The sequence below is a fragment of the Equus przewalskii genome, chromosome 14 (assembly GCF_037783145.1).
Source record: "Equus przewalskii isolate Varuska chromosome 14, EquPr2, whole genome shotgun sequence".
Lineage (NCBI taxonomy): Eukaryota > Metazoa > Chordata > Mammalia > Perissodactyla > Equidae > Equus > Equus przewalskii.
In genome coordinates, this window is record NC_091844.1 from 59,294,826 (window position 1) to 59,317,945 (window position 23,120).

At 40.4% G+C, this 23,120-nt stretch overlaps 1 protein-coding gene and 1 long non-coding RNA gene across 9 annotated transcripts in view; both read right to left on the reverse strand.

Annotated features, from left to right (window-relative positions):
• Positions 1–5,246: 5,246 nt before the first annotated feature.
• On the reverse strand, positions 5,247–10,172 carry LOC139075791 (uncharacterized). The gene is made up of 4 exons (XR_011526581.1): positions 10,037–10,172; positions 8,438–8,556; positions 7,978–8,031; positions 5,247–7,260 (listed from the first exon to the last, which is right to left on the reverse strand). It is a non-coding gene; the product is annotated as an uncharacterized lncRNA (long non-coding RNA).
• A 10,794-nt stretch (positions 10,173–20,966) lies between these two features.
• The window catches only part of RMDN2 (regulator of microtubule dynamics 2), an 82,917-nt gene continuing 80,763 nt past the window's right edge, over positions 20,967–23,120 (reverse strand). For all 8 annotated transcript variants that reach the window (XR_011526580.1, XM_070574044.1, XM_070574045.1 and 5 more), the window contains one exon: positions 20,967–21,346. Coding sequence is in view for 7 of the 8 variants with exons in the window: in XM_070574044.1 (XP_070430145.1) it covers positions 21,293–21,346 (54 nt within the window). In the remaining variant the exon portion in view is untranslated. The remainder of the gene's footprint in view (positions 21,347–23,120) is intronic.

The window sequence follows — 23,120 nt, forward strand, 5'->3', positions numbered from 1 at the left end:
ACAGACACAGAGTCATTCATAGGTGGTGAAATAATTAGATGCCCAACCTTTCTCACAGCTTGCCTCCTCATCTCTGGGCTTCCGAGCTGGCATTCTGTGTCCTTCCACCCACATCGCCCTTCCCCCAACTTGAAACTGCTCCTTGCTGCTTGACCACTGGGTGCCAGAGAGCAGGGGTCTTTCACCTGCCTGGGATATGATTCTGCAGCGAAGAGAGGGTAGCCCTGCTGAGGAGGATGGCAGGACAGCCCAGCGGAGAGGAGGAGAAGCTAAGAAGTGGGAGGAAGAGGCAAGCAGAGATTGCAGCATGTTTTGTGAGACACTGTGTTGGGCACCTTCATGTCCCTTGTTTCATTTGATCCTCACAGCAAAGGCTGATCCTTGGTATCCTGGGACAGATGGTGGCACTGGAGACCTTAGGGACATGGGAGGGCAGGGTCAGCCCAGTATTCTTCCCTGCTGTCCTTCCTGGCCCCTCAGGGAACCCAAGGTTCAGCCTCAGACACTGGATGATTTTCTGGCAAGGGAGGCAGAGAGCTCTTCCCTCATCTGTCCTCAAACCTAATTCCCCTCTGGAGGCAGGTCCTTCTAGTTAACAATGGGAGTGAAGGGGAGAGGGAATGTTTTCATCAGCACAGAAATGATGTATCAGAGGGCAGGGGATGTAGGTGGGGGGACTTAGTGAAGCAAGCCGAAGCTTCCGAGGAAGAAGTGAGCAAATGGAGTGCTGCGGTGGGGATGGCTCAAGAAAAACTTGAAAGACTGCGTGTCAGCTTCCATTTGTGGCCAATCTATGGACTTTGGAAGCAGATAGGTCTGAATTAGAATCATGTTTCTGCGACTCACTAGTTGTGTGACCTTAGGCAAGTTACTTAGCCTCTCTGGGCAATGGTTTTCTCATTTGTGAAATGAGAACAATCTCAAATGACCTAAAGGACAATCCTAAAATGAAGATTGTCCTTTGCAGGACGATCATACGGGTTAAAATGATATATACAAAGCATTGAATAGCATCTGGCTTCTAACTGTTGCTCAAAAAATATAATTATTTTCATTATCACTTACAAAACTCAAATCAAAGGAACTCCATGCCTTGTTTATCTTCCAGGGGCCATACCTCAACGGGAAGCACGGGTCTGGCTCCCTTGGTGCTGAGAGGGGTTGACTCTCTCAGGGCAGGGCTGGCATGGAAGATGCCAAGAAATGACCTTGTGGTCCTCAGGTATGGACCCCAGAGTCAGGTCTGGCGAGACCAGGGTGTCTCTGCCTCTTCTTGTCCATGGTATACCTGTTGGTCCTAACCCTGTGGGCTTGTGAGAAGCACCCAGTGTAATCAACCCACCTTCCCTTCTGATTCCAAAAGATTTTTACTAGGCTCCTGGTGTGTGGCAGGTTTTATTCTAGATTCTGTGGATACAAAGATTGAAGAAGTGTGGTTTCTCTTTGGCTGTGCTACAGCTCAGGAAGATGAAAGGAGGACACAGACCATGCCTCTAAATGCTGAGGCTCTTTCTCTAAAGGCGCAGACGGCCCGGCGGCGCGGGATGCAGACAGCGGTAACCAGCCCCGAACCACGCAGGAGACAGTTGTGAATTTCCCAGAAAACAGCTTACACAACACGGGGTATCAGTTTCCTCCTTGGCTCTTTCCCCCATGTACTGAGATAACTGAAACAGTAACACAGAACTTAGCTTATGTGATTGTTGGGAAAAACCGAAAACATCCCAAGGGAAGGAAAGGCAAAGTGTCTTGTGCAAAGAAAGACTCGCAGTCAGCCGCCCTGCCTGCCTCGCCCAGATGCTCCTCGCGCTCCGGGACGCGGGCGGGCCTCCGCGAAGGGCTCCCGCGACTAAGGCGGAGGCCCTCCAGTGGAAAGTCCCCAACGTCCTTCCCCTGGGCTTGGGAGATTTCTGTTGGCTAAAATGGAGTAAGTGCCTTTCTATGGTCCAAATGGGAGAAGAAATGGAAGAAAGAAAAGAAAGGGATGAGGGAGAACAGAGAAGAGAATAGGGAAGGGGGTTAGCAGAGTCTTGGACGTCAGGCTTGCAAGTAAAGTCAACAACTACCAGGCTCCAGACGCTTCTACAGGCTTACAAAATGCCTGAAAGTATTGCAGTTTTATCTTTCCTTAAAATTCTCATTCTCTGACCATCTCATTCTGAAAGTGCTGGATGTGACTCTCAGCTCAGCCAGTCACCAGCCGTGTCACACCGTGAGAGCTATGTAACTTCAGGGAGCTTGTGTTTCATCACCTGTAGAATGGGCATGATGACCTTGTGGGGAGGATTGAAAAATCCTAAATGTGCAAAGCATTTCACACAGTATCTTCTACCAGAGGTTTGTGAGTTTCCTTCCTTGAGTTTCTTTCAAGCTCTCAGTAGCCGATGGGAAAATGAAAACACCATCAGACAAAAAATGTGAATTAAGGAAAGTCTCACCAGGGTTCTGAACTCTGTTTTGAGACCCAGTTAGGTCAAAAAACCCAGCCCCGATTCACCATCTAGTGTGTGTGCAAGACAGTGTTGGGAGTAATACAATGTGTGACGGAATGAAAGGCACAGCTTCTCTCCCAGGACTGGCACAAAGGTCCTGTGATGCCACCATGCACTTCCAGGCTTCTGAGTAGTGAGCTCACGGCTGGGCTTGTTTCTGTAAATATTTATTAAACAACCAGAATCTAGGAAAATAGTCAACAAGCACCAAATTCTTATGTGTAGGCAATTTTAATGGCATTACAGGGAAAGGGGCATAAAAAGCAATGTGTGATGAGGATTTTTAGGCTGGTTAATTTTAAAACTGCAGAGGAGAAGCAGGCTCCGAGGAGTGGAATTTGCTTGCCCCTTTGTTGGGAAACATTTACATTTCTAAGGAAACCTCTATCTGTAAAGATGCCTCCCTCTCTGTGCCAGGAAGAAGGGGGATGGCCTTATCTCTAGAGACTCTTAATCAATGCCAGAGGCAAGGACTTAAGTTGTTTACTGTCTGGCAACCTCATGTAACTGACCCCCCCCCCCCCCCAAATCCTCCTTTGTCTTTAGTTGAGGATAATATTTAAGCTGTGACTTCTGCCATTTACTCAATCCGGTTTGATTCTTATCTAAAAGTTGTGGGACCGCCCAATGGCCAGACCCTACGGGCACTGATACCATTTTAACTTTTTTACATATTCTTTCCTTTGTCTTGTAAAGAGATAACTCACATACCTATGCCTTAAATTTAGCTCTAACCCTCAACTTGGGGCAGCAGAAGCTCTGACTGCCCATGGGTCCTGTCCCCATGCTACTCTATACTATCCTCTAAATAAAAGAGCACTACTGCCAGATCTTAAGAGTCTAAGAAATCTTTCTTTCGACTCCTCAGCTCACTGACCCCACATCAATGTGGGAATATCTAGGGAAGATATGATTAGTCAGAAGGGTCTCTGTCTCTCTAGGAGGAATGATGAGAAATACCCTACATTTCTATGTGCCAACTATTTTATGTACAGTTATTTAATCTTCCTAACATCCTGCATAGTAGGAATTTTTATCACCCTTTTACAGATGAGGAAACTCAGGCTCAGAATGCTTAAGTCACTTGCCCAAGTTTGGACACGTAGCAAATACCAGGTCTGGATTTGAATCCAATTCTGAATCCAGTACGCTTTTTTCCTTTTATGTCATGCCACCTTTTCCTGGAATCTTGAATTTCTGGGAAATACATGAACTCCAGTGATAGGGCAGCATATTTTCCCATGTTCTTTGCTCTTGATCCCTTCCTACTCTTTCTCTGGAAATAGATACTAAAGCCACCAGGACCCCTGAGGCAGCCTTGGTCATCCTTGCAGTATATCCGGCATAATGGATTTTTGGCCTAGTTGCTTTCCCAGCAGACTTTTACAGAAAGAATACGGTATCTGCCAGCTCAGTACAGCGTATCTCTGGCTCTGTTTTCTCCCCACAGGAACCTGAGAGGCTGTCTCTGTGGGTGTTATCAGGCCGGCTAAAGAGTTACACATGTCAGCACAGAAGAAGACAGCTTTGATGTGAGCTCCGCATCTAGGAAAGCCCTCACTGCTGCTGTGTTCTGGCTTGAGCTCCGTGTCTTTCATCAAGTTCCGAAAGATGCCTCACTGCCTGCCAAGATGAAGGCAAATGAAGCAGCAGGCTCACAGGGCAAATGCTCCTTCCAGGGACGTGCATTTGGATGGCAGCAAGAAGATGCTGACTATACCATCGCTCCCAATGATAACTTCCTTTGGGGGAGGGTATCTGGATTCTATCTGGGTCTACCGAGTCCACAGCTCCTTTGGAAATAAAAGTGAGGCGAGTGCATGTTACAAGCAAGGCTCAACCCAAAGCGAACAGTTACCTCCGATCGTAGTTTGCAAAGCGTTCTCTCATTCGTCATTTCATGTCCCTCTTGTGTGAACCCTATGAGCTGGGCTCAGCAGGAAGAAGTATCCCCAACAAGTACTTGGCTTGCTCAAGATCACACAGAGCCATGCCTCTGGGCTCCTGGGGTGGCTGTCTTGCAGCTGTGGTTGTTCCCAGGTGACACATCAGATCTCTCTGTGGTGAGATCTCCGTGATTCTCTATTGTAGGCACCTCTTCCTTTATCTTCTCTTAGGCCCATCAACAAGGTCTCCTGGGTGTGTGCCAAGCTAGATGATTCTTGCCTTCCCTTTTTCTGTTTCTATTTGTGTTCTTTAATTCTGAGCCTTGATTCCCTTCCTGGTTGGCATACCCTTCCCTGCGGTGGTATTCAGAGCTGAAGAGGGTGTGGACCTTTACTGAGCAGCTACTGTGTGTAGCTCCAGACACAGGTGTGCATGCCTAGAATGTAACGATTGATGTTACAGAGTCAGTGCCCTTAAGGGGATCTGTGAACATCATGGTGCTATAGGAGGACGCACCTCAAGAGGCTGCTGCTTCCTGCTGGTTAAACAAGATCTAAACCAGTTGCCTAACTTTACAGTTTATCCCATCTTTCCGCCCATTTTCTTCCAGGGCCTCGTTCACTGAATGATCCGTTTCACATGCCACCTTTCTCATATATTAAATTCACATGCGTATTTGGATGTATGTATGCCTTCCTATTTGGTTTCACTGATCTGTTCATCTATTCATTCACAATACTGCTGTCATTATGATAACTTTGTAATACATTTTCTCATATCTTGTAGGTATGGTCACCCCTCCTTACTCAACTTTTTTACTCGCTGTCTGTTTTTCTGTTTGAATCTTAGAACACAGAAAGAATCTTGTTGGTATTTTAATTGAAATTACACTAAATTTGTAGACTGAGGAATCTTTGATAACTTTAGGATGTTGTCTTCTTAGCCAAGATACAGTATGTCTTTCCAGTTGTTCAAGCCCTAGGGGCCCTTAGATTTCTGTTTATCTATCAGGCGTGATAAATATCTAGGTTTACCCCTGATATTTGAGTTTGTTTTATGGGAGATGGAGCATTACCTTCTATTACATCTTCTAACTGGCTGTTATTTGTATATGTGATAGCTATTGATTTTTGTGCATTAATTTTTTACTGCATTACCTCAGTAAATTCTCTTGCTGTTGAAAATAGTTTTGCAGTTAATTCTCTCAGGTTTTTACGCATATAAGTTTATTCACCTACATAAATAATGAGATTGGTTATACTTGATTAAATATTACTTTCAAATGTTATGCTGTAATTTACTTGCCTTTTGTAACTAGAGCTGGTACTTCCAGAACAATATTAAACAACAGTAGTGATAGTGTTATCCATGTCTTGCCCCGACTTTAGTACAAATACTTCTAAATTCTGTGCTAATAAGCATGAAGGGCTCAGATAAATGTCTTTTATCACATTAAGAAAGTATCCCTTTACAGTAGTCCCCCCTTATCCATGCGGAGTATGTTCCAAGACCCCCAGTGCATGCCTAAAACTGCCAATAGGACTGAACCCTAAAGATACTATGTTTTTTCTATACATACATATTTGCAGTGCGATAGCAAAACTAGCACGAATTTCTTTTTCCTTCTTCACAACTTCAAGGATAGAAGATTCGTTCTTAACTGTAGATCTTAGTGATCTCAGTGTACGATTTTTTTCCTTTCCTATTAAGTCGAGAACTTTCACCTTTTCACTTAAAGGAAGCACGTCGTGGCTTCTCTATGGCATATCCAAATTGCCAGCATCACTCCTCTTGCACTTTGGGGCCACTGAGTAAAATAAGCATGACTTGAACACAAGCACTGCAATACCATGATGGTAGAGCTGATAACCAAGACAGCTACTAAGTGAGTAAGGGCAGATGCACTGGACAAAGGAAAGATTCACGTCCAGGGCAGGACGGAGCAGGATGGCGAGATTCCATCACGCTACTCGGAACAGCATGCAATTTAAAACCTATGAATTGTTTATTTCTGGAATTTTCAATTTAAGATTTTCAGACCGCAGTCAACTGCAGGTAACTGACACTTGTGGAAAGCGAAATCACGGATAAAGGCGAAGACTGTATTTCCACTTTGTTAAAAATTTCTTTTTTAATCAAGAAAGGAGGTAATCTTACCCTTTAAAATGTTCTATGTGTATGTGTGCTTCATCGTGAACATTTTAGGAGTGTATTGATATGTATAATTTATAAAGAAATAAGTGTAAATATATTGGGGGATGCCAGTTTTTAAAAACTGATTCAAGCTTGCAATCAAAAACGTTTGGAGACCAATGGGTGTAGAAGATTATAATAAAAGTACTTATATTAAACTATTAACATTTACTACATACGATTTAATCTTTCTTTTTTGATGCCGAGGGCACTTCAGAGTCTTGAATGCTTTAGGACATCTTTATGGATATTGGTTGTCTCATCAGTTGGTGGAAGATTGGTTAACTGAGGATCAGTCATTGGAAGGCTTTAGTTCTCCTCTGAAAAAGTCTGATTTCTGTGGTCCTCTGAATGTCTTCCTCTACACCGGACAGTTCCAGTGAAGCAGCAGTACGCTGGGCTTCCCCAACCCCCAACACCTCATCATGTAGGCACCGCAATATGACAGAGGCAGGGGTAGAGGGTAACCCGGTGTGGCCTCAGCCTGGCCTCTCTGGATCACACCTTGCATAAGTGGAACGTCCTGACTAAAAGATGCTCTTCTGGCAGAGGCAGGGTGGGAGCTGACACACCTCTGGGCAGACCAGTGAAAGGATAGGAAGGAATCAGACCTCATAAAGACCCATTTCTTCAGCATAGTGTACTTCCTGTTGGAACTATTGCCAGAAGTCTTCCTGAGTAGATGATTCTGAAAAGTAAAGAAACACCAATATTCTTTGTAGTCGTAAAAAGGAAAAAGATAGCTGGAGGGATAAACATCTCAACTAACAAATTCTTTTTATGAGATGTCTGGCTTTCTGCAAAGTTTTACTGAACCAAGACATGTGTTCTTTTTAAATTAATACATGCAGTGAAGAACTCAAAACAATATGTTGATTTATTCCATAAAGATAATTCCCAGGCTAACTGTGGTTTGTTTTACATTCTCAACAAGATTACGGAGTCCGGGGGGAGGAATCTCGTAAAGTTTTGGAGATGAAAAGTTTGAGATCACATGAAATGACTACTCTGAAATCTAGAGTAAATTCAATCTCAGCCTCACTCTCAATCTCTCTCTCTGCTATATATATTATATATATTGAAAATTGAAATTTAATTCAACTTTGAAAGTATTTATTGAGCACCATGGGAATGCAGAAGCAAAATAAGACATGGTATCTTTAAATCTATTTAGGGAATGAATACATGTGCTTATGGAGTAGATAACAATTCAGAGAAATATAGAATTGAATAACAAACTAAGAAGGAAAGACTGTGTTGTGAGAGATCAGAGAACTCATGACTGGTTGTTGGTTTTGTATCAATAGGGGTTCCTATAAGTAGAGAAGAGCAAGGAAGGAAGAAGGACATGAGATTTTTATCTCCCTTCTCCCAGGGATGTTCCAATGTCGTAGGCTCACTCTACCTGTTCAGCTTTCGTTGCAGGGGATTTCTGAAGGTCTGTTTCAGTGAGCTCACCCTGAGATGGGAAGGAAATCAGAGCTTCTGTCAGCTGTTTTATGTACTGTCAGTGTTAAGCCAAGAAAGAACATGTAACAACCTACCAGCAACTGACAAGGATGCATTTGGCTATAGAATTATTGAATTTAGTGTCATTAAGCTTGTCAGAGCAATTGAGTCAAGGAAGGAGAAACCCAGTGAGCACATGAAAACATGCTCAAATCATTACTCAGGAAAATGCAAATTAAAACCACAATGAGATACCACACGCATCCGTTAGAATGGCTAAAATTAAAGACAGGCTGACCATGCCAAGTGTTGGTAAGGATGTGGAACAATGGAACTCTCACGCATTTCTGATGGGGATGCAAAATGGTACAATCATCTGAAAAGCAGTGTAGCAGTTACTTGTAAAGATAACATACATTTACCAAGTGAGAAAATTCCACTTCTAGGTTTTTGCCTCCCCTCTCCAAATAAAAACGTGTCCTCAGAGGACTTGCATGTGAGTGTTCATATTAGCTTCATTCTTAACAACCCCAAACTGTAAACAACCGAAAACAGGTGAATTGGTAAACAATTTATGGCATATTCAAGCTGTGCAATATTATATATACAGCAACAGAATAGAATGAATTATTGATATATCCAATAACATAGATGAATCTCAGAAACATGCTCAGGGAAAGAATGAGTCCATGTATAAGGTATTCTAAAAAACAGTTAACTTATAGTGACAAAAAGCAGATCTGTGGTTGCAGGTGGGATACTGAATGGAAAGGGACTTAAGGAAACTTTCTGGAATGATGCACATATTTCGTATCTTCATAGTGGTAGAGGTTACACTGTTGTATATATTTGTCCAAGCTCATCAAATTGTACACTTAAAATGGGTACACTTCGTTGTATGTAATTTATACCTTAATAGAGCCGATGTAAAAGGGAAAGAAAGAGGCATCCCTTCTAATGAATGGATTTTAGGGGCACGTAAACCAGTGAGAGACAGCACTCACTTCTCAGAGAACGCCTGGAGGGGGATGGAACAGTGCTTATCCCCACATCTGCTAAAATGCTGTCAAAGGATTGAGGCCCCATCCTAGGCGGGCAGCTGGGTGCACAATCTGCTCCACTGGATGATTCTTTTGAGACCTAACTCAGTTCGCTGGCTCCTCTCTTGACGAAGAAACTTAACTCGGGGTCTAGCTAACTGTGTTCAGAGGAGCATTTCTCACGGGCCCTGTGCGTCCTGAGGAGGGCCCTTACGCTGACCGTGTGTCCACCCTGAGACCGGGGTGGGAGGTCAGGAGAAAATGTGCAGCTTCTGCAGCCCCAGCAAGCTGTCCGCTTTGTAAAGAAGCCAGGTGTTAATAATACGGAGCTAAGTTTGGGAAAACCCAGATAAACTTTCCTCTCAGTCCCCAATTTCTCCGGCCAACTCAGGGAGCCAAATGAAATGGTCCAGATTGGGGTGGGGGATTTGCAAGTGTGAGATAGGTCATAATCTCAGCTAAGGATGTTATGAAAGGTAAATTATAGTTATGGACCAGTGAAAATTCCCATATTTACATCCAAATTAAAAGAAAAACAAAGTATGACTATGAGCAACATCTTGTGGAGAAACTACCACAAGCAGATGTAAGTAAATTGTTTCCCAAGTCGAAGAAGGCACCTTTCCAGGCCATTCCCAGGAATTTATCTTATATGGACACTAACTTCCATCCAAGCTCATCTTAAATTACTGTTTTCCCTTCCAGTGAACCATTTTCCCACCACGGGAGATGCTCGTATGTCGTTGGCTAGGTTAACAACTATACAAATTTCGAGAACTCTATCTTTGTTTTTAGAAGTAAAAGGAAACAGAGTTAGTTCCTGAGGACATTAAATCCAAAATGGTTTAAGACTGATTGGATGGCTCCAAATATGACTTCTTTCCTTGCCGCACAGGCTCGGGCTGGGAGTCAGGACACCTGTGTCTAGTCCTCACTCTCTCATTCAGTAGGTATGTGACCTTCAGCAAATCTCACCTTTGTTTCAGTTTCCTCAAAGGTCAGATGTGATTGGCATCACTTTCTGCTGTCTCAGCAAGTCCAAAGCGTTCACTGAAATATGATGTGATAACACTTTGAAAAATTAAAAGTTTAATATGAGTATAAAGCAGGGGTTTTTTGCATTGAAAAGAAAACTTTAAAAATGTTATAAACATAATATATGTGCTATCATTATATATATACATTGTTGGACTGTTCTCGAAAGCAATAAAAATCATCTGTCATCTTTTTATTTTCCAATATGTCAGCAATGAGCACAGGGGCTAAGTAGCCCCAGAGCAACACTCACTCTTGCCAGGTTGTCAGGAATGGTCCTCCGTGACTGCTCTAAATCATTTTAATTTTCACACTGGGGTATTGCAGGAGTTACTTTATTGCTAAAACAATAGACTGGAAACTGAAGCCTAGAAGTGGAATAAAAATTAAAATCTCAAAAAGGAAAAAAAGCATCTGGGTCATAGAAATGCCACACTTACTAGAAATGCCATAATATGTGGTCTGTATTCCATTCAGGAAAGGCTGTGGGAGTAAAAATTAAAACAGCATACACACACGTCTGTATTGTTTTTAGGGGAGTAAGAGAGTGTCATGAATTTGAAGTCTAGGGCTGGTCTTGGCATTGCCTCAGATTTCCTGTCTCTTGTCTGGTCCCTGATCTGTTGGGCGTCTCTACTTCCTACACTGCCCTGCCCCCTCTTCTCTCTGTTCTCTCCCTGAGACGTCACATCTGAGGGTAGAAATGCCTCTCAGTTTTCTTTTGGGAACCTTAGGAACATGTGAAGTGCTTTTCTCTGTCTTAAGTTGTTTTACTTAAACACGTGTTAATTGAGTACCTGTGGCTAGCCCAGAGATACAAGGGGAATAATAGATGGTTCTTACCCTCACCTTGCTGAAAATCTGACAGTTGGTTAGGCTAAAAGAGGACATAAAAAGTGCCCTGCAATTCTGAGGAGGGAGAGAGCACATTTGCTCATGTGGATCAGGAAAGTTTGGTGGCAGAACTTCCGTCACTTGAGCCAGGCCTAGAGTAGGGAGGGAGATTTCCAGAAAGTGGGCATGGGGGAAGGAAGGTGGCCCAACAGGATGAAAAAACCCAAACCAGAGGGCAGAAGAGCACCAGGCAGGCTCTGAGCAACAATCAATCCCGTCTGTCCGGAACGCAGACAGCGTGCGTGCGTGCGTGTGTGGTGGGGGGATGGTGGGAGCTCTGCTAGAAAGACAGACTGAATGGGAGCATGGCGTTTCTTGAAAGCCCTGCTGAAGACTTTGGGCTTTATGCTATAGGTGGTTGGAAGAAGGTGGTGAGATAGTGGTATTAATCTGTTCTTATTCAGGGAACCTCACGTGTATGTGTTTGTGTCTACCCCTCCCTCCTGCTCTTTGTCCCTTCCCTTCCCCACTAAGAGCAGCCCCCGCCTGCTCCAGGAAGAAGCCTTGGAAAGCAACTCAGTCTGAGGGTTCCCCTACACACACTATGGTGGATTTGGTGGTGGGGATTGTCAGTGGGCAGCTTCCAACCTCCATATCAGCTAGTCCCAGTGACGGCTTGCTTCTGGGGCCTGCATGGAGCTTCAGCCCCTGACTTTGACTCCAAGGAGAAGCATATGAACAAGGTACTGCTCAGATTCCTGCTCAGGGCCAACCATAAGCCAGGCTTCAAGGCTCAGGCTCAAGGCTCATGACTCAGGCTTCACTCACGGCTGAGGGTGAGGTGGGGCTGGGAACTGGAGGTGCAAAGACTGGGCAGAGCTGGACCAGCTACAGCAGGGCCACCCAGGCTGGAAGGGCTGGCATTCTCCCATGACTCAGCCTGGGGAGCAGTGCTGCTGAGGAAATCACCGCATGCATTACCAGCAAGAAGTGAGCCTGAGAGGAGCTTTTCTAAACCATCAGTAGTAAGAAATAAATGTCAATCAATCATGCTAGAGGAAAGACCAATTTTTCTATACCCTCTCTCTTTAGAAAATAACTTAAAAAATTAATGGCATATGACAAAATGAACAAAGAGTATGTGGGAAAATGTAGGAAAAAAGTGTCCTAGAGGGGTGTCACACAGTTAATAATGAAATATTGTTACTTTTCTGGGTTCTCTAATATTTGTGTCATTTGTCAGCTTTTAAAATTTTATACTTTGTTGTGATGTCTTTTTCATTCTAAATAAAGTTATGTTCATATCTAATTTTGTATTTGAATTTTTTTTTCTGGTGAGGAAGATTGGCCCTGAACTAACAACTGTTGCCAATCTTCCTCTTTTTGCTTGAGGAAGATTGTCCCTGAGCTAACATCTGTGGTAGTCTTCCTCTACTTTGTATGGAGGATGCTGCCATAGCATGGCTTGATGAGTGGTGTGTAGGTCTGTGCCCGAGATCTGAACCCGTGAACCCCAGGCCTCCAAAGTGGAGCATGTGAACTTAACCACTATGCCACTGAGCCGGCCCCTGTATTTGAAGATTTGTATTCTTTTTCTTAAAGATTCCCCAAATTGTGTAAGCTTGAGGCCCCCACAAAGCTTGGATCAACCCTTGGATGATTTCATAATATTAGCTCAATAAGTGTTTGATTAATTACAATTGCTAAGTACACTGAGCTCCTAGGACTGAAAATACTAAGGAAATAAAATGCATTTCAAACAAAGAGACAAAATAAATAACTGAATTAGTAGCTTGGCTGGAAAATCACTATCTTCGTGACTGGGACCTTTTAAAAATGAGGATAGCCAATGCTGAGCTCCAGATGAAATCCACTCTGCCTGACTGGAAGTGGCTGTCCAGTGAGAGATCTGCTAGAGGCATGCGTTGTGTAGCATTCGCAATTTCTAATGCCATTTCCACCTGTAATTTCCAGCAGATTATTTTCCCAATCAGGTTTCCCAATTTTTAATTAGTTCGGGTGTGTAAATATAAAGTATTTAAGAAGGAGGAAAGGTATAATTTAATCCTTCATATGCAAACTTTATCTGCCAAAGCTTGCGAATGCTATATAAAAACAAGCATAAAATTGTCTCAGAGTTCTAACCAAAGTCCAAATAAGTAATTAATTTCATACTACAATTAATTTCAAGTACAACTGCTCAACTTTATTTTATAGAATGGATCCATTTGAACATTATAAAAACTTGTTTAAAAGAGAAATTCCATATGTTTGCATCTGCTATATACAAAATAATGGTTTATAGGACTGGAAAGTGCTGCAGAGTTACAAGTCCCCAAAGTTACAATTTCTGGCTTTCAAAATCCAACATAAACAAAATATATGAATCAATGCTTTTCAAGATATTGGACAGCAGGAAAGGAAGGACAGTGATCCCTGAGAGATGGGTGACACACCGGTGAGCCCTACAATTGCCCCCAGATTATTGCCTTGAGGGAGTTTCCAGGCAACGGCGCACACAGGGAGAACTCCAGAGTCTCACAGTTTCCTCGAGTTGAGGAGACAAAGCTGAGAGTCTTGGGAGATCAAGGAAGGCAGAAGAATTGAACAACACTATCAACAACTAGAATTCGCTGACTCTTAGCTCCACTCAACAACAGCAGAAGACATTTTTTTTCAAGTGCACATGGGACATTTTACCAACATAGAACATAATCCAGCCATGGAACGAGTCTCATAAATTTTAAAAAGATTCAAGTAGTATAAAGAATTACTTTGTTAAAAGATTCAAGTAATACAAATGATTACTCTGATAATAATGGACTTAATTAGAAATCAATTACAGAAAGATATTTGGAAAAATTCCCAAATAACTGGAAACTAACCCACTTCTAAATAACCCAAGAAGAAGTAAAAATGGAAATTAGAAAGAGTGTTCCACTGAATGAAAATTAAAACATATCAAAATCTGTGGGATTTTGCTACAGCAGTGCTTAGGGGGAAACATAGCACTAAATGCCTATATTAGAAAAGAAGAAAAGTCTCAAGTCAGCTTCCACCTTAAGAAATTAGTAGAAGAATAAATGAGACCCAAAGTAAGTAGAAGAAAGGAAATGATAAAGATTGTAGTGGAAACCAATGAAATAGAAAACAGAAATATACAGAAAATCAATGAAACCAAAAGCAATTTCTTTGAGAAGCTCCATAATATTGATAAACCTTTTGCCAGACTGACGAGGAAAAAGAAAAGACACAAATTGCTAATATCAGGAATGAGAGAGCTGATATAATTACAGATTTTATAGATATTAAAAGAATAAAAGGAAATATTATTTACATTATGCCAATAAACTTGACAACTTACATGAAATACACAAATGCTTTAAAAGATACAAACTACTAAAGCTCACTCAAGAAGAAAGATAATCTAAATAGCCCTATATCTATTACAAGAATTGAAATTAAAATTGTAGTTAAAAGCCTCCCTAGCCAAGAACATTTTAGGCCCAGGTGGTTTCACTAACGAATTCTAGCAAATGTTTAAGGAGGAAGTCATATCAATTCTACCAAACTCTTCCAGGAAATTGAAGAGGAAAGAATATTTCTCAACTCATTCTATGAGACCAGGATCACTCTGATACCAGAATCAGACAAAGAGAATTAAGATTAAAATCCATCATGAACAGAGATTCAAAAATTATAAACAAAATGTTAGCAAATCAAATCCAATAATATATAAAAAGGATAATACATTAGGACCAAGTTAGATTTATTCCAGGAATACAAAGGAGGATCAAAAGGGACCTTCTTCAATGTGATAAAGGGTATCTACAAAAAATCCAACAAGTAACATCATAATCAGTGGCAAAACACTGAATGCTCTCCCTTAAGATCAAGAACAAAATAAGTATTTCAATCTCACTACTTCTATTCAACAGTGTATTGGGAGTTCTAATCAATAGACTTATTGTAGCTCTTACAATAAGGCAAAAAAAGAAAGAAAATGCATCCATATTAGAAAGAAAGAAGTAAAACTGTCTTTTCTCACAAATAACATATCACCTTTGTAGAAAATCTAATGGCATCTACAAACAGAAAAATGCTAGAAATAATAACTGAGTTTAGAGAGGTTGCAGGATACAAGATCAATATACAAAAATCAATTGCATTTCTATATAATATGAACAATTAGATATTGAAATTAAAAATATTTTAATTTTCAATAGCATCAAAAATAAGAAATATTTAAGGATAAATCTGACAAAAAAGTAAAAAACCTATACATTGCAAACTACAAAACATTGCTAAGAGAAATTAAAGAAGATTTAAACAAATGGAGAAATATACCAAACTCATAGGTTGAAATACTCAAAATTAAGTTGTTAATTATCTTGAAATTGACCAACACAATCTCAATCAAAATCCTAGCTAGATGTTTTTTGTAGAAATTAAATAACTGATTCTAAATTCATATAGAAATGCAAAGAACCTAGAATACCCAAAACAGTTTTGAAAAAGAACAAAGCTGGAGCAATAACACTGTTTCCAAGACTTAATGTAAAACTACAGTAATCAAGACAGTGTGGTATTGATGTTAATACTGATAAATAGATCAATGGAACAAAACAGAAAGTACATAAATAGACCCACACATATATGGACAACTGACTTTTTGACAAAGGTGCAAAGGAAATTCAGTGGAGAAACAATAGACTTTTCAACACAGGATGCTGGAACAACTGTATATCCAAACACACAACAAATGAACTTCAGTCCATACCTCACACCATATACAAAAATTAACTTAAAATGGACCACAGACATAAATGTAAAACCAAAAATTATAAAGCTTTTAGAAGAAAATATAGGAGAAACTTTTTTTTTTTTTTTAAGGAAGATTAGCCCTGAGCTAACATCTGCCGCCACAGCATGGCTTGACAAGTGATGTGTAGGTCTGCATCTGGGATCCAAACCAGCGAACCTCGGGCCACCTAAGTGGAAGGTGCGAACTTAACCACTGTGCCACCAGGCCGGCTCCAGGAGAAACTCTTTATGGTCTTGGATTAGGCAAAGATATTTAGATATGACACCAAAAACAAGAAACATGAAAGTATAAATTGATCCATCAATATGAAAAAATTCTGTTTGGTGAAAGACAATTCTGTTAAGAGAATTAAAAGACAAGCCACAGTCTGAGAAAAAACATTGGCAAATTACATATCTGATAAAGAACTTCTATCCAGAATATAGAAAGAACTCTCCAAACTCAATAAAAAAGAAAATAAGTATCTCAATTAAAATAACGGGCAAAAAATCTGAATAGATACTTCACCAATGAAGATATGTGAATAGCATATAAGCACATGAAAATATGCTCAACATAATTTGTCACTAGGGAAATGCAAATTAAAACTCCAATTAGATATCACTACACATCTAGAGCAGTGGCTAAAATTAAAAAGCCTGACATCCCTACCAAGTGTTGTTAAGAAGATGGAGGAAGTGGAACTCTCATACACTGTTGGTGAGAATGTAAAATGGTACATCAACTTTGGAAAACAGTTCAACAGTTTTTTAAATGCCAGACATCCATCTACCAAAAAATTCAGCCATTCTACTCGTAAGCATTTATCCAAGAGAAATGAAAGCATATGTCCATTTGAAGAATTTATACAAATATTCATAGATTTATTTGTAATAATCAAATACAGGAAACAGCCCAACTGTTCATCAACAGGTGAGTGAAAAAAACCCCACAACACTGTGGTATACCCATGCAACAAAATGCCACTCAGCAATAAAAAGGAATAAACTATTAGTACAAACTACAACATGGATGAATCTCAAAATAATTATATTGAGTGAAAGAAATCAGACAAAGAAAGTGAGTACATGATATACAACTGCAATTGTATAAAAGTGTTGATAATGCAATCTGTCGTGACAGAAAGCAGATTGGTGGTCGCCTGGGAATGGCAGCTGCAGGGAGAGTCAGGAGAGGGGATTGCAAAGGCACATGGAGAAACTTTTGGAGTGATGGAGATGTTGTTATCTTGTAGTGATGGTTTCATGGATATATATATATAATATACATATATATATATATTGCCAAAACATCAAATTATACACTTTAAATATGTGCATTTTTATGTCAATTATACCTCTAATAAAGCTATTTTTTAAAAAAAATCTTATGATTTGGCTTCAGGCACCTAGAGCAAAATATGTTTGGGAGCTGCAAAAATCACAGAACATCAAGATATTAACTATACTTGGTTCTAAAATGTGACTTTGTCTTTAAGTGTGAAATAAAATATCAATTGTTCATACAGTCCATAATGAGGCTCTCTCTGCACACGCAGATTGAGTGGAGCAAGTCATTTAAAACATGTTTCACCATCCCCTTTTTTCTCTTTCCTCAGCTCGGGGGAAGGAGAAGGTGGGAATGTGAAAACAGATTCAATATAGTACAAGATACACAACAGGTTGTTGGAAATTTACGATGTAAAACCAGAAAACGAGTATCGATAACCAAAAAATAAATTCAAGCAAAGATTTTTCTTTACGTCTGCTCTCTACTTTTTCCTTCTTTCCTTACCATCCCTCTCTACTGTTCTTTTTTTGTATACTCCCTTCCTTCCTTTCCCTTCCTTCCTTTTTTCCCTGCTCTCTTTCTACCTTGTGTATTTTACTTCCTACCTCCCGACTCCCATTTGCTGGCAGGATTGCACAGTGGTTCACATACCGCATGGACTCTGCAGCAGACTGCTCAAGTTCAAATCTCATCCTGTGTTAGGCATGATATTTAATATTTTGTGCTTTAGGTCCCCTAGCTGTAAACAGAGTAACAATGTACCTGTAAACAGGGTTGCTGTGAGGATTAAATGAGTTAAAATAGGTAAAGCACTTACAACAGGTAGAACTGTGCAAGGGGTACCGTTCTCAGAGCCCCCAGTCTATGCCAGGCGTACTGGACTCCAATCAGTTAAATGTAAAAAGCCCTGGGCTCAAAGAAGAGTGCAGAAGACATGAGATTCCAAGACCTGGAACCCATTCCTGGGGCGGCCAGTCTCCAATTCTCTGACCCTGTCCGTGTTATTTACGCATCAGAGTTTAAACTGTTTATTCGTAAAATGAGAAGGTTGGTTTCTAGGGTCCCATCCAGCTGTTAACACTGCTTTTTATAATCCAAAAGAATACAAATACTATCAAATGAAAAGCTTTTTGAAGCAATTTACACAATCAAGACTTACATGTTACAATGAAGGTCATTTGTTATTAAGGAAGGTAATTAACACTGTATTTGTGTGGCACAATTGTTAAAATTTTAGTGGAACACTAAGTTACTTCTTTAACATTTTATGAGAAATTTTAACATACAGTTTTTTATCTTCTGAAATTGAACATATCCAAAGTTCTGGATGAGAACTCCCCCTTTCCAAAGTTGTGCATAAAGTCTCTTGAAAAGTTAGCAGTTTGTGTACTTTGTCCGTGGTGGAGGGTGTACCATTAGTGACCCATTGGAGAAATCATTTCAGAAACACTCTGCAGCTGTTCTGTTTTCTACCGGGTCAGCAGCATGAGGGGTGAGAGAAGTAACCATGGAAAGCTACAGTCACACGGTTCACTTTGTGAGATATTCACTGAAGCAAGTATAATAAGCGACGTACAGTGCTGCCATCCAAGAAAAACATTCAGCTTCCAGAATGGGGGAGATTTAATGTGGACACTGTCTTTAGTTGGTCTCATCACACATCGACCCTTTGATTATATAACGACAAAGACTAGATCTGACCAGGCGTGACCCTGGGAGGGAGCACATGGCAGGGCTTTAACGTTAATTTGAAGGGGACAGACTATTACCATGATGAGGAGGGACATCTCCCGTGTTAACATCCTGCTGGAGAAATTGTCAGATGTGTCAGAAATTTCTAACACTTCAAAGATTCAAATAATTTTTAGGAGAGTTACACTCCTATTGGGTCAACTCGTTATCCAGAAACTGATCACTCAATCAAGCGACATCAACTTGTCCAATGAAGACATACTGACTACAGGGACCAAATAGGAATTTTGTTAAAACAAATAAGATTGATTAGATCTTACGTCATATTCTGGTCATGAGTACCAAGTCCCAACATTACCCATGAAGAACATTCTGGATGTTCCTCATAATTCCTAGCGGAAGTCTGTGTACTGCTCTCTGCCAGAATGAGCTGCTCCCACAAAGCCTACAATGTGGTTGATTCTATGACATTTGCCGCTAGCTGGAATTGCCTGTTTCAATTTGCACATTCTTTTAGCTGTTTAGAGATAGTCAGAGGTATCCATAGCCTTGCAGACACTGTGTTTCTGTGAGGATACCTGCAAGACTCTTGCCCCTTTTAGCTAGTAGTTTCAATGTCAGACCAGTTGTCAGAGTTTGGGCAAGAATCAGTTGGACCGATTCAGGTATCCTGATTGGATAGCTCAGTTTGATTAACTGGCTTCACTAGGTCAGGGCTTGAAATTTTGAGTTGTATAGATGTGTGTGTGTTCATCTATTTCAGATAGCAAACAGGAAATCCAAGTTTTGACCTGACTTCCAGGATGAGGCTGGTTAAAGTGTAGCAGAGAATCTTTATAGATCATTGCCAGCTAAGCTTAACTTTAAAAAAAATCTAGGGGGCCAGCCTGGTGGTGTAGTGGTTAAGTTTGTGTGCTCCCCTTTGGTGGCCCATGGTTTGCTGGTTCAGATCCTGATCGCCAAACTATACACTGCTTATCAAACCATGCTGTGGCGGCATCCCGCAAAGAAGAACTAGAAGGACTTACAAATAGGATATATAACTATGTACTCGGGCTTTGGGGAGAAGAAAAAAGAAAAGCCTGGCAACAGATGTTAGGTCAGGTGCCAATCTTTAAAAACAAATCCTTTTAGTTTATTGTTAAAAATTGGAAAATAAAAGAAATAACACACAGCTCCACAGAAATATGTTCTACTACCATTTTAGTGTATTTCCAATAGATGCTTTTCTGTCATATTTTCATAAAGTTGAGGTCATATGTATATACTATTTTGTCTTATACTTAGACTTAAGATGCTCTGTGTTTCCCTATATCATTTCTGTAATTATTTTTAATGTCAAAATAATATTCTATTATAGTTATATTCTAATATGGTTAACTGCTTTCTTAATGTTAGATATAGTGTTTTGCTGGAATAAATAATGCTGCCAGGAACATTTGTGCATAATTAATAGTACTTTTTCTCTTTAGGACTATTCCATGAAATGAAATGACAAGATTAAAGACAATACATTTTGAAGGCTCTGGATACCTTTTACCAAACACTGTTGTCAAAATCCCCTCCCCTGTGTATGTATGAGAATGTTCCACCTCACGGCATCATTGCTAGCATTGAATGTTTCTTGAAAGAAAAAAAATTCTTGCTAATTTGATGGTAAAACAGAATCTTATTGTAATTTTATTCCCAGTGCTCTGATCACTAGTTACAATATACTCCCTCTTCTGTTTTTTCTCTTCTATCAACAACTTAGCCAGCCTTGGTGGTCTAGTGGTTAAGATTCAGCACTCTCACTGCCGCAGCCTGGGTTCATTTCCCGGTCAGGGAACCACACCATCTGTCTGTCGCTGTCATACTGTGGTGGCAGCATGTTGCTGTGATGCTGAAAGCTATGTCACCAGTATTTCAAGTACCAGCAGGGTCACCCGTAGTGTACAGGTTTCAGTGGAGCTTCCAGGCTAAGACAGACTAATAAGAAGGACCTGGCCATCCAGTTCTGAAAAAATTGGCCATGAAAACCCTGTGAATAGCACAGAGCACTGGCTGATACCGCGTCAGAAGGTGAGAGGATGGTGCAAAAAGACCAGGCAGGTTTCTGCTCTGCTGTGCACAGGGTCACTGGGAGTTGGAATAGACTGGATGGCACTAACAATCAACAACTTATTCATGTCCTTCATTTTTTCCCATTTTTCATCCACATTAATGAAATTATCTTATTTTGTAGTCTCCATTGAAGCAACAACAGAACACTTACTAGAGTTCATTTTATTGGATTAAATATTTTATTTAAAGAAATATTCTGAAGACCATAGTTTACTGATAGGAAAAATATAAAGCATACATGTTTAAAGATCATTTTGTACTGACATTATAGGAAATAGATTTCTCCAAACAACATGATTACTTTCGTAGTGCTACTAGTGGAATGCATTCTGCAGAAATGTGGTTTTACTTTCAAATCTGAGCACATTTACCCTTACATCAAAAAAGAAAAAAATAATAAAAAAAACCCACAACTTTGATTAGTTTAAATTTTAGGAGACCACATCTGATTTGTTGAAGAGCAAGTTCTTTATTTACCTCTTCAAGAAAGTGCTTATTTTCTTCACCTCTTTCTGTGCTTCTCTATCCTGTAAAGAAAGTACAAATACACAGTGAAATTTCATTCATACACATTCAACCTGACACTCTAGGTACTTTGAAACAGATTTTTGTGGAGTGAGGGGATACTTTTTGGAAGACCATTGTACAGAAACTGTGGATTTCTTAGGGCCAGGCATGATTCAGATCACTGACAATGTGGGTAACGTGGAGAGCTATTTTCAGGCTCTTCCTCCATCAGGTCTGGGGCGGTGGGATAGGAAGCAGAGCCTTCCATGTAAGCTGACACATGGGATCCCGCCAGCGTGTAATGACAACACTGTTTTCTTCCTCAACTATAAGATGTGGAAGAAGTCCTAGCCCGAGCAGCAGGATTTGAAAAAATGTGAGATTCCACTGTAAGATCCAGACAAGCAAACACACATTTCATTATTGACTTTATCAGGTAGTTGACATTTAAGATTAAAAATCATGTAATATACTTTATAGGACTCCGCATGTATTGTTATTTCATTAAAACAAGCGTGGAAGTTAAAAATAGTATAGGATACTCCTGTGCATTTTTCCACTTAACCAACATTTACTGAGCACCTGTCAGAAAGGATTTAAGGAATGTAACAAATTTAAAATAAACAGAAGAGGAAAACTGGACAAAGCAGATTTTGGAAGTAGCCGTTAGCTAGATTTTTTTTTAAACTAGAAGTTCTTCAATAGTTTTAATCATAAACTTTAATACACTGATTCTATTGTAGAGTCTGGTCAACTAGAAGTCTACCTCCCGTCAAATCAATAGTTTTTGAAGGTTGTAAGAAACTACGATTAACGAATCTAGGATGTTAATGTATTATTTAAAAGAACTTATACAAAAGCCATAATTCATATTTATCTTTGTAACCCCAGGGCTAGCTCAGGGCCTGGCACCTAGAAGGCCCTAAATAAATGCCTGCTAAAGAAATGGTTAGATGCTGGACACAGTAACAGTTCCCATATCCAGGAATCAATTTCTCACTGAAGAACAACGTAGATAAGAGAATTATTTCAATGAGATGGCTAAAGAAATGAATATGCACAAACTATAATAAAAGATTTAAAATTAAGATCATGGCTTAGTAATATTTGCACTCATGCACCACAGAGAAGAATTCCCCCACCCCTCACCCCAATCCAACTGCCACACACACACACACACACACACACACACACACACACACGCACCTTCTTTCCAGGCCGTCCGCCTGAGTATTTCATTTTTTTATGTATAGAGAGCGCTGGCAGGGCTTTTTAGCTCAAAAAGCCAGCTAAAATCCCCACCTCCAATCATTTCCTCTGTCATTGTCCAAAATGTGCATCTTTCAGACCGTAAATCCTCTTTGCTATTCACCCGATACTGCTCTTCTCTGCCTTCTCTGCCTTGACTCAACCTCCCTCTCCTCCTCTTTCTCTCAGGCACTTCTACGGAGCTCCCTGGAACTCCTGTTAGGAGATTCGTTTTAAACTCACTTTTGCGTAACAAGTAATATATTTGCTAAGAGAATATTTCTTAGGGGGTAGGGGAGAAGATGAGGGATATTATTGCGGGGGGGGGGGCGCGATTAGAGCTAATGGAGAATAATTGCCTTCCACCATTTCTTACAGCTGTTAAACTCCTGGTCACTCTCTTTTTATTTTTACTTATTTTTTATGACTTGGCACCTGGGTCACTCTCTCCACACCAAGTTCTGCCATCACTGTTGGAAACTTCATTGTTCCCACAGACCGTGTATCCTAGGCTTTTAGAAGACTGGGTCCATCCCAACATGGACC